Source organism: Gordionus sp. m RMFG-2023, unplaced genomic scaffold, assembly GCF_954871325.1.
Source record: "Gordionus sp. m RMFG-2023 unplaced genomic scaffold, tfGorSpeb1-WG-v2 contig_64, whole genome shotgun sequence".
NCBI lineage: Eukaryota > Metazoa > Nematomorpha > Gordioida > Chordodea > Parachordodidae > Gordionus > Gordionus sp. m RMFG-2023.
The window spans coordinates 4021-17118 of NW_027051155.1; the positions used below are offsets into that span (position 1 = coordinate 4021).

At 25.8% G+C, this 13098-nt stretch overlaps 1 protein-coding gene across 3 annotated transcripts; it reads left to right on the forward strand.

Annotated features, from left to right (window-relative positions):
• The first annotated feature begins 1991 nt into the window (after nucleotides 1–1991).
• LOC135930761 (uncharacterized) lies at nucleotides 1992–11649 on the forward strand. Of its 3 annotated transcripts, none has more exons than XM_065467547.1 (6): nucleotides 1992–2155; nucleotides 2695–2751; nucleotides 6768–10389; nucleotides 10673–10826; nucleotides 11314–11410; nucleotides 11478–11649. In XM_065467547.1, the coding sequence occupies exons 2-3, from the start codon at nucleotides 2726–2728 to the stop codon at nucleotides 10120–10122; spliced, it is 3381 nt and encodes a 1126-aa protein (XP_065323619.1). In that variant the 5' UTR covers nucleotides 1992–2155; nucleotides 2695–2725; the 3' UTR covers nucleotides 10123–10389; nucleotides 10673–10826; nucleotides 11314–11410; nucleotides 11478–11649. The 3 variants fall into 3 exon arrangements, with proteins under 3 accessions (XP_065323619.1, XP_065323620.1, XP_065323621.1); XM_065467548.1 differs by having other exon boundaries at nucleotides 2084–2096; XM_065467549.1 differs by lacking the exons at nucleotides 1992–2155; nucleotides 2695–2751 and adding an exon at nucleotides 2759–2797.
• Nucleotides 11650–13098: the final 1449 nt, after the last annotated feature.

Below are 13098 nucleotides of genomic sequence, written 5' to 3' on the forward strand. Positions count from 1 at the left end.
GGGAATAAAAGCATGGTACTTTTGTGTTCCCGAAATTTTTTTTGCTCTAAAAAAACCTGCTTTCTATATGATTTTCCATGTTGATATATTCATAATTGCTTACAAATATCTAATTTACTCCATATATTATTTCTTGTACAGTTAAATAAATCCATTATTGTCAATATGTGATTTTGATATGGGCGTTGCAAGCTTGCTCGACTAGTCGTTTTGTAACCCCCCTAAACTGTTGCAGGGACTTTTGCCATGAGCCGTTGCAAAAAAATTCCACTCCGCCTTTATCCCAAAACCATTTTCATGATTATAGATTTATACAGTTCTTTTTATTTTTATATGGTTACTGCTCCATCAAGAAAAATAATAAATTTTGGTTTTCTCAATTAAATAATCTACGAATTCGTCAGCTGATTTTGTCAGCGTTTTGAGGGTAGTTCGATCAACTGCTAACCATTGTTTGAATGTTAATAATCGATTGAATTTATGTCAAATAATATAATAAGTCTTTTTTTTATTTTGGAAGATCCGGGGCAAAATTTACATTTATTTAAATAACATACTGGCTGGGCTGAATTGCAAAGACTTTCAGCAATACAATGTTTATAATCGTTGATTGAAGGATAATTATAATGACAAATATTGTTTGTTAGCTGTTGTAATTCTCCACCTATTAAAATAAGCCTAAAATTTTGATGTAATGTGCAGATACACATGGTATGTGTACCTGGACCACCTGCTAAAACACAGTTTTTAGGTCGTAAGAAAGCAAATCTACTCAAACCTAACTGTATATCGTCATGAGTCTCTCTAAAGTGAATGAAAAGTTCTTTAATATTATATAAAATTAGTCTTTTCTCAACTTGATTTTTTCCAATTTACATTCATTGATATAAAATTATTTTTGCCTGACATAAGCCTACTATTTTCCTAAGAATCATAAATTTTTTTTACTTTCTCCATAATATCTTCTTAAATAATACGACTTGGCTTAATAATATTGGGATTCGAGAGAATACTCTTTTCCCTAACTAACTGCTAAAGTTATAAATATGTTTAGAATTATTTTGTCAAGTAATTTCGAGTCACATATAACTTGAATGTTAAATAAATCACATTATCCCAGCCACTTCTCAAAAATTTTGTTAAAAATAAAAAAAAGTAAGGGCCTATCATTTAGATATAATTTTTAAATAAATATTATTTCATAAATATTTATTAAATGAAGATATTTATGTTAAATTTGTTCAATTTTAGCCATATAAAGACTCATAACTCTTAGGCCCATGTTCATCCCAGTCTAGGATTTTGTAAAATCATAAAGCAGTGAAATATCTATATACAAAAAAAATACCTTTTTTTTCTATGGCCATTTCCGGTTTTCGATATTAATTAGATTTATATCATATTTATTTGTATGTCATATTAAAGAACTATTATTAAGCTACATAATAAAATTTAAATTATTTCTCTAACTTAATTATTTCTCGAGATATTTGAAAATAAATGAGGCACATTTTGTTAAAAATGTACCATTTTTCCGCGCTTTAAACGCCCATATCTTAGCGGGTATACCTTGTTGGGAGGTAAAATTTAATTTTTTTCTTAGTTATAGTATATACTACTATTATTCAAAATTTAAGAAAAATTGAAGGGGATCGGGTTGAGAATCGACTTTTTTTGGTTGATTTGATATGGAATTCACCATATGTATTTTTTTAAAATTATAAAGATAATATTTTTTATTTAAATATTTAGGCTAGGCAAGAATTATATGTGAAACTATAAACTCAACAGATTTAATTTTTTTTTTCTTCAAATAAAGTTGTAAATTTTATTTTGTGTATGATGACAAGCTATTTTTTATATTATTTTGGTTCGCGTATTTTAAAATCATTAGATAAAAATAAACAATATGTTTTTGTTAAAAATAAAAAAAACATGTGTGTTGATTTATATTATTTTATATTAATTTATACTTGAATAAAAAATGCATTAAAAATTGATTACAATTTAAAAAATAGTATTATTAGTTTAAGACAATTAGCCCACCATAATAACAAAAATTCTACGTTATCCATTCCTATATCAAAGGAAACGATGTATACAATATTTGGCTTAATTAAAACATGTTCGGAATATTTAATTCTATAGTTTTGGGGTAAGTCTTAATATTTATTTTTTTAATAAACATAAATTTGTTTAATACAACCCTTCCATAATCAAAACTTACTTAATCGGGCATGGGCCTTAATCTGTCCTTTTTATTACCCATGGGCGTTTAAGAATGGCTTTGCCACTTACACGCACAGGTAACTGCGGCTTGCCCAAAAATCGTGGATGGTCTTCTTAATTATTTTCCCATTTTTTATCCCAGTTTGATGGATTTTTTCAGAAGAGAACCAAGCGTTACTCTATTGTATATATAACTTTGTTATATTTACGACGTTTAGGGCTAGTGCGCTTAATATCATGTATCACATAAAAAAAAATATATAACTTAATTTGGGTTATTATATTAGGTGATTCTAATTTTTGATAAATTTTTTGTTTGACTATGAGATAAATTTAGGACTAGGACTAATGTTTTCCAGACCCGGGCCAGGCTTAGGGCCTAGCCTGCAGATCTCGGATATTTATTATAGGGTTCCTAATAAATTAAATCATATCATATTTTCTAATGTTATTTTTTATCCTTAGATAAACTAACATTGATTAGTAAGGCAATCAAATGGTATATCGTATAAAAGTAACCAAGTAAATTATAAAATTGACCTATCTGATATATTTCTTTATATTTGAGGTATATAAAAATTTAATTATACACATATATAAATAGTATAAATAGTATAAATATCTTAATTTATTATTGATTTAATGAGGGATGCGAACTGTACGGTTTAAAAAATTATAAAATAAAATGGTAAATTACATGTATTTTATATATTATTTTAATATAATTTAAAATAAAAGTTTAAAATCAAAAAAAAAGCTTGGGCCTGAATCCTAAATTTTAAAAAAGGGTTCGCGTTTGGGTTCAGTTCAGCAAAAATCAAGGGTGTGAGTTTGGGTTATCATCCCAACATTTAATGATAATATTTTATAAATTGATATCTTAATTATCTTTTTGTTAATACAAAATTAACAACTATATATTTAATGATTTTATAAATTATTATCTTAACTATGTACATGTAAAAATGATTTTCCAAAAATTTATTCATTCATGATGTTTAATAAACTTACTTATTATTATTAATACACAACAATAATAAAAGCCATTTTATTAATTTAAAAACAAAGAATTATAGTATCTTTATTTACATACATAACATATAAATCATTGAAATTTGTACATTGATTATAAGTCCATTCTTCACATTGCAGGCATATCTTCACATTTCTAGATTTTTTAATAGCTTTCTTGCCATTCATCATTAGTTTTCTTTAGATTTTTCTTTTTATTGTTTTTTTAGTATTTGTTAATTTATGTTTTTATATGATCATAAGGTCATAATTTTTGATATCTTTTTCATATTGTTGATATGTTACGATCAAAAAAAAATTAGATAATATATAAACATTTGACCAATTTTGAGAGAAATAAGTGCAATAGATAAAAAGTTATAGCGTGGTGGCCAGTTTTAAAACATGGCCATTTATGGCACAATTCCCTTACTTGTGCCATTTACATTTTTAATAGGGCTTTAACTTTTATGTAATATAGGTAAATTAATTACTAATTGCTTGTTTTCTAGGGAAAAAATTAATTTTCTAATAAATATAAGCACCTGTATAATATTTACAGATTTTATCAGTTATTATGAAATTTGGTGTTTAAGAATATAATTGTAAAAATTAAGTTTGTGCAAGAAACTTTTCCTACGTAGCTCATATATTCTTCAAGTTCTACCATTATTAATTGTGAATGCAGGGTTGACAGTTAGCACGATTAGGCGAAGTGTAAAAATATGCTGTATTTTTGTAAAGTTTATCTAATTTGTCTCCAATTCGCCCATATTAAATTTAGGGGAAAAATAATAAATTATATATTGATTCAAATTTGTCTGTTATCTTTCTATATAGACTTAAGAAAAATTATCATTTTTATTTTTACTACTTAAATTTTATAAAATTTCAAGAACACTAAATATAAATAATTCATATGGAATAAATATTTTTGGAAAAAATTTAATTTTTATTATACTAATATAAATAGATCTTTTTAGTTTAAGGCTAACCTATCTACAGAAAATATATGCTCACTAGGAGAGCTTGTAGATGAAACTAATATTATTATTTTTTGGCTTAAATGAAAAGCATAGGAAGATTCAATATTTTATTTTTCGAAAAGGGTCTACCATTATATAAATTGGTATCACGTCAAATCGGCGCAGCGTCAATTCAGCGCGGCGTCTATTCCGCGCAGTGTTAAACATAAACTTATAAATTGAAGCTAAATAACTTAATTTTGGTTAATTTAATAAACATTTAGACATAAATAAATAAGAATCTTAAGGAGAGATTATGATTTTTGAATTTTTTTTTATTAACTGCCATAAGAGACGTTTATGGTTTAGCTAGCCGGTCTAGCTCTAAATTGACTAATCATGGTTGAAGTAATATCTAGATATAATAAATACTCATAAAACTTTCCCAAATTATAGTAGAGTATTTAAACTTTGCTAAGAATTAATTTACATAAAAATGATTATATATTTTAATTGAAATTAAAATTCTGTCATGTAAAAAGTTTTTGAAAAATTCATAAATATTTTATTTTTTATATAAATTTGGTAATAATTAAATAAAATATTTCAACAGATTTATTGTCTATAGATGTAAACTAATAAAAACTATATAAGGATACAATTTTAACCTTATTAAGTGGTATGCCAAGCCCCGGGATTTATATAACCCCAGTCTAATCTATTATGATTTGTAGCCATTATTATATAAGCCTGGATGCGGATAGTTGTAAGAAAGGTTTGGACCTCTATCAAACAAAATAAAACAAAATATTTTGGCTAAAATTTTAATCAACCGTTTTTAAAAATAGACCCAAATCGGCCCGGTGCCAAGACCAATTTTTTATATTATAAAAACGAATTAACGCGCAATTTATTTATATTATGGCTGTTGAAATTATAAAATTTACTAATTGAAAATGATATTATAAAAGTTTAAAAAAACATTATACCTTTTTGATAAAAACGATAAGATAGTAAACCAACATTATGTTTAATATTAAATCCCCCTTTTCCCGTCTAATTTTAGACAACATATATTTCTAATATCCCACCCGAGATCAAGCTAGGTGTATCGGGATATAGCTTAAAATATTATATTAATTGTATCTGACTATTTAAATCGCCGATTAATGATTATTTAAGGGGGATCGCATATAATTTTAATTTGCAATTAATGTTAATTATTTAGCATGTTTTATATAGTATATTTATATTTTCTATAGTTGATTTATATAAAAATAAAAAAATGTTGGTAAATTCGTTTTTTATTATTTTATAATAGGAAAAATTGGGAGGGTTTCCTTTGATCGTATTATTTTGATCGTAAAATGGTCCATTTTGTCCATTTTTGGTCAAAATGGACGATTTTTTAATTTATAGGTTAGGTTTAGGGTTAGGGTAAGGGTTAGGGTTAAGGTTAGGGTTGGGGTTAGGGTTATAAATGATTTTAATTTACCGCGATTAAATAGACCAATCAGAAAAAAATGGACAAAATTTACGATCAAATGACTTTACGATCAAAGTTAGGCAAATCGAAAAATTAGCCTAAGCATACTTTATATTTTTTTAAATGATTAATAGAAATATTTTTTAGATTTTTAATAAATCTAAAATGAGTCAGTCTTAATTTTAATTTTATTGGATCAACATTAGTGTTCTTAAACGGCCGATTTGGGTCTACTTTTAAAAACGGTCGATTAAGATTTTGGCCATAATAATATGTAAGATTCGAGATGAAAGTCCAAAATTTTCCTACTGCGCAAAATATTCAGGCTTACATAATATTGGCTAATAATCAAAATACCTTATAATGTGGTAAATTGGTCCAGCAAGGAAGTGGTTATAAATATTGGTTATTAATTTTTTTAAAATATTATTAAATTTTTAATTGATATCACATATTTAGTAAATAAAAGATATTTGTAAAAAAATGAAGAAATAATTAATAGGACCAACATTTAAAATGACTTCTATTTAATGATCCTTTTTTTATACCAATAAATTTATAATAAATTGCAACTGTAATATATAAGCGCCGAATTGTCGCCGCGCTAAAGTGATTATGACTATGGGCCAAACTGACGTGGAACCATATAAATTAGGAAATTTAAAGGGGAAAATAAAAAATACCTTTATTGTTCTTTATTCATTATAATATCGTTTTACGTAGCACAATTAGATGAATGTATAATTCTTTGCTTATGTTTATATACAATAAACGTATGATTCACATTAGAAATTGGTTCATCTGATTGTATAATAACAGGAATATTTAACCTTATAATAAATGATCAATATAAATGAAACCTTTATAAATATTGAATTATTGAAAATAACATATTAATTTTGGATAAATATAACCCCGGCCTGAATATTTAAAAAAAATTTAAGGCGCTGTCCTTTTATATTACAAAAAATAAAATAAGGCCCGACTCGTGTACCCGGACCGGACTTAGGCTTGGGCCTACATCTCTGATTTAAATATAAATACAATTAATATAAACAATTTTTATATTTAAATAGGAAATTACTCTGCAAAGAATGTAAAAAAGTTATCAATTCTGACGCATGTATTTGCAAGACCTGTGATACATGGGTTCATAAGTGTTGCCTCAGTGTACCTGATAAATCTTATAGAACTTGGGCTTTATTACAAGCACCATATTTTTGCAGATATTGTTATAAAATAGAAGACTCATTTATGAGATTAAAAATATCCCCTGATGTATCAACGTCTAACAATGAATTAGCCTTAATTAGCATGTACTACAAGCATCCCTCTCGTGAAAATGATAATCAATATGTAGGGAAATTAGATAAAATTTCTAAAAAATTGCTTGAAGCTCTTCGCCCGGAACTACTTAAAAGGTATTCACCTAGGTCTTGCATAGGAGATGGAAACTGCTGCTATAGAGCGCTTTCATTGGCAATTTATGGTGATGAAATTCATCATTTATATATAAGATGCGTAACTGCCATAGAAATGATACTTTATAAGTCAACATACGATATAAATTCTGCCCTATATATATTAAGCAAAAAATACAATGACCTAAATATTTGGGACACTATTTATGATCAATTATTAAAGGACGTTTTGACGCCGATTGAAGGGTGGGCCGAGATGGCTCATTTATATGCTGCAAGCGCAGCTTTACAGATAGGAATTGGGTCCTATCACTTAAATGAAATGATTGTTGCTCATGAAACCAAAGATAATAATCCATATAATCGTGAGGTTTATGGAAGATCTGTACCTATATGGCAACCAGTGGGCATTAATATTTTATGGACAAAAACCTCAATAGGGATAATGCTATGTAATCATATAATATATCTGCAACCTGTATGTAAGACATATAGGGTAAAGAATGATGATAAAGATATTTTGGATATCGAATGTGATAAATATATATATGACCATACTTATTATGATTTTCAAAAGTCTCCACCAACACTCTCTGATGATGGTTCATATATTTCGAGCGAAGAATTTGATTTCTTAGGTATATATCCATTTAAAAAAAATGATAATAAAACCGTGGTTAAATCGATACCATATAATATTACCAATAATTTGAAAACATCACAAGCAAATGAATTTAATGAAGAAATATTAAAAGATTACTCAGATATTTCAGATGAGGATTTATTGAAAATAATAAAAACAGATATATTAGATATATATTATATATCATATATTTCACTTGAACAATCTGTGAAGTATATAGATATTGTTCCAATATATCCATATAAAGTCGATTTGACAGATATAAAGGATATTAAATCGGAAAGGATATACGATGACTATGATTATGAATTGCCGTCACCAAGATTGTGGAATAATAAAAGAATAATACATTCCACGCCTATAAAAGATAAAAATTTAGTGGCTTTTACCGCTAATATATCCGATATTTTAAATGAAGATCTTGTGAAATATTCAGATATCCTTTCTAAAGGTTTACATAAAAAAGAAGAATTATTAAATAAGTCTTTTGAAGATATGAAGGTTAATAAGCTAATAAAGCATGATTCCCTAGATGATAACTGTATTGATAGTGTAATATACACTAAGAATCATTGTAAAGGATTTACATACAATGAATTATTGAATATGTTATTGAAACCAGAAAATATTCTAGAATCAATTCCACAAGGGACTAAAAATAATACTTTTTTTATTGTAAACAATAGTATTAATTTAAAAATGAATAAGGATGGTTTAAAAAGTTGTTTCCCCGATGATTGTGGAGCATGGACAGGTAAAAAAACGGGTGGTAGTAACCGTTATTTTGATTTAGAAAATGGCGAAAGAAAAGGTCCATATATAATGATAGATAAAGTATTTTACATATTAAGAAAAATACATAATTCTAATCATAGATGTACTATAAACCCTCAACCTAATTTAAATAATGTAGTTTGCTTATGTCAATATAGTTGTACATTAAAAAAGGATCTAAAATATAGAAAAAAAATATCATATTTGAAGATATTGCAAGATGAAAGTTCTTTGAAAATAGAACCTACTTTTTTAGTAGAATACATAGGAATATATCCTGGTAAACTGAGGCATGGGAATAGGAAATATGAGAATATTATATATATTCGTACGCCTCCTAGCGTTATAAAGAAAATTAAAAAGGTTGTTATAGATAAACCTACAAGAAAAATTTACAAGGAATTTATAGTTTCAAAAGATATATATAATATACCAAGAAATACAAAACAAATAAGAAACTTAAAATATAACGAATTGCACAAAAATGATACCGATTATAGTAGCAATTTCGCAGATCAAGTTCTGTTAATTTTAAATAATATAAATGATTATCCGATAATCAAAAATATATGTATAAGACCTGATAAAGTTATAGCTATAGTACTTTATACTCGTTTAATGCTTGAAAATATAAAATTTTGTTGTACGGGAAAGCAACGAAGTATTCTTAGCGTTGATAAAACCTACAATTTAAGCGAACTCTTTGTGACGCCTACTGTGTTCAAGCATATAGCTCTTTGTAAAACGGGGTTGAAAGATAAAGTACATCCATTATTTTTCGGTCCAATATTTTTGCACGGTAATTCAGATTACCGGACATATAATATATTTTTTTCTGAGCTACAGGGTGTTTTTAAAAAGCACCAAATTAATGTGGAGAATATTATTTTCGGATCCGACGAAGAATTTGCCATGGTTTCGGCTTTACGTAAAAATTTTAATACTTCCAAACATTTATTATGCACACTTCACATGAGGAGAAATTTGTCAATCTCTTTGAAAAATAGTCAAGGGGTCCCTATGAGATTAAGAGAATATATAAGTAATATGATTTTTGGTGAAAATGGAATAATATATTCCACTGATGACATTATGTTTAGAAAAAAAATGTTAAAATTTCGAAATATTTGCATAGTTAATAAATATGATAAATTTCTTAAGAATATGTTTAAAAGTTTCGAAAAAAAACTTTATGAATACGTGTATATACCTTTAAAGAACAAGTTTATATCACAAGTTTATACTAATAACAACAGTGAATCAATGAATAGTGTCCTAAAGATGATGATAAAAAAGGTTGTTCCTTTGCATACATTAATAACCATTATATCCGACCAAGTCTTTTACTATGAAAAAGAATTAGAACGAGCAGTAATTGGACTAGGAGATTATTATATCGATTGTGATTTAAGTAAACATGATAGGGTATCCCTTTTAAAATTTGTAAAGGAATCTACAGCTGAAGTAGGTTCAAATAATCATAAATCAACAACAATCTCTAAATATATTACATCGTCATATGGTAAAATAACGCTGATGAGACCTAAAGGTTCGAAAAAACTATCTCAATTTAGAAGATCTAGAAAATTTTAAAAAAAATTATAAAGTTTATTAAATAATATGGCGTGAAGGATCACGAAAAACATATGTGCTTTTGATGGCGTGATAGATCATGAGGAGATAAAATAAATAATTTATGGCGAGAAAGGTCATTAAAGCACTAAAATGTATTCTATGACGAGATCGAATATGGGACACCAAATTAATGCTTTTATTGGGGATAAAAACTATGAGGAGACAAAGATTTACATAGTTTCGATATCTGTCGATTGACCCTCGCATTATGGCAATTAAATCTTGGTAAATTATATTCTTATTTATTTATAATTTTATTGAATAAACAAAAACAATATAGCAAGGTTTATAGGGCTTAATGGGGAATTTTTTAAATATATATGACGCCTACTAAATATTTAAATATATTGTAACCTGCCCGTAATATACCTCTATAATTATTTGATTGATTTAATATTAGATTCAAAGTTTAATTTATAATAATTTGAGATAATTTGTTAGGTATCAAGATATTAATATAATTATATATAAGATTACAGATGATAATATTTATATTTTCCATGATGAGAAATGTGATGAAGGCACGATATATATGTCCATACCGATAAAAGTCATAGGGACATAAAATAAGTGATTTGAATGTGAAAAAAATTATGAGGGGAAAAAGGCCACCGTAGATAGTTATGTAGCACTGATAAATTAATATGGTACTAACGATGATGGTAAATTAATTTTTTGTATTATATTTATTTTTCTTTATAAATATATTATATAATATATAATATGAATATAGTGAGATTTATTATGATCGAAGATTAGAGGTCTTCATTGAGATAATTTCTAAATAAAATCGGCTACCACGTCTTTTGTTTTAAAAATTTGCTCATTAAAAAATTGTCCTACCAATTTATATATGTTCTAATTTTGAATAATATGACTTGACCCGCTCACCGAATTAAATTTATTTTAACATTTCTGTTATCTCTATATAATTGAATTAATGTTAAATGCAAAATATATTTGTAAAATATTTTAATAATTTGAGATAATTTTTCAGGTTTATAGGTATTAATTTATATTAAAATACACATAGTGTACAAGATAAATAAGAGGGGAATTAATAAATTTAGAAATATTGAGATTCTTTTAGCCATGGCATACCACTCACTAATTTTATTTTAAAAATATGACATTTTAATATGTTATTAGAATGATCGACAAAGAATATTAGAGGGAATTGATATATGAATCTAAGCGTAATTCGGATCTACCTACCCGAGCTTCGAATAAGACAAAAGGATTTATGGTATAACTTATTTTCATTTTAAAATTATGACACAAAATATACATTTTATAAAATGCATTCATAAAAGCCTCGTATGAAAATTTCGTATGGAGTTAAAAAGGTTGCCAGCATGATGATCAAAACAACTTATTAAATATTTTACTATTTTAGTTATGTAATTTTTTGAAAATTAATGAATGTATATTTTGTAAATTTATGAACTAAATTAATTATTTATAATAAATATATATATTTAAAAAATAATGGGTCAATAATTATGTTATTTTCTAAATATATATTTACATTTTTTTTATTCTTATATGTTGAAATTGTAAAATAAATAACCTAATTAATATCTAAATAGTCTTTTTTTTTTGATATATAGAGAGGATTATGTCTATAAATGATCAAAATTGTAGTCAATTTTATAAATATAATAAGAATAAAATGATATATTATAATAGGTGTTAATGTTTAAATTTTGTTTTCAAGGAAATATAGTGTAAATGTATGGTAAAATAGTTGATAAAATCTAATTTGATTGCCGAAGTTTATTTATTATCATCATTTTGTTTATATCACAGTTAAGTTATCATAATATAACGTTAATTACGGCAATTCTTAGTTTAGTTATTTTAATTTTACCTTATATAAGGCAATTCGTAGTTTAGTTATTTTAATTTAACATTAAATACCGCAATTCGTAGTTTATTCATTATAATAAACCATTATATAAGGCACTTCGTCGTTTACTAATTTTAATATATCATTAAATACGGCAATTCGCAGTTTAGTCATTTTATTTTAACATTAAATACGGCAATTCGCAGTTTAGTCATATTAATTTAACATCATATACTGTTTAGAAAATTTAATTTAACATTATATACGGCTATTAGTAGTTTAGTCATTATAATTAACAACCACAATTCGTAGTTTAGTCATTATAATTTAACATTAAAAATCGCAATTAGTAGTTTAGTCATTATAATTTAACATTATATAACGGCAATTCACGGTTTAGTCATTTTATTTTAACATCATATACTGTTTAGACATTTTAATTTAACATTAATTACGGCAATTCGTAATTTACTTAATTTAATTTAACATTATAAACCGCAATTCGTAGTTTAGTCATTTTAATTTAACATAATATACTGTTTAGAAAATTTAATTTAACATTAATTACGGCAATGCGTAGTTTAGTCATTTTAATTTAACATTAAATATGGCAATTCGTAGTTTACTCATTATAATTTAACATCAACAACCGCAATTCGTAGTTTAGTCATTATAATTAAACATTAAATACGGCAATTGGCAGTTTAGTCATTTTAATTTAACATCATATACTGTTTAGAAAATATAATTTAACATTAATTACGGCAATTAGTAGTTTAGTCATTTTAATTTAACATTATATAACGGCAATTCGCAGTTTAGTCATTATAATTAAACATTAAATACTGTTTAGAAAATTTAACATTAATTACGGCAATTCGTAGTTTAGTCATTTTAATTTAACATTAACAATCGCAATTAGTAGTTTAGTGTATATAATTAAACATTATATAACGGCAATTCGCAGTTTAGTCATTTTATTTTAACATCATATACTGTTTAGACATTTTAATTTAACATTAAATACGGCAATTCGTAGTTTACTTAATTTAATTTAACATTATAAACCGCAATTCGTAGATTAG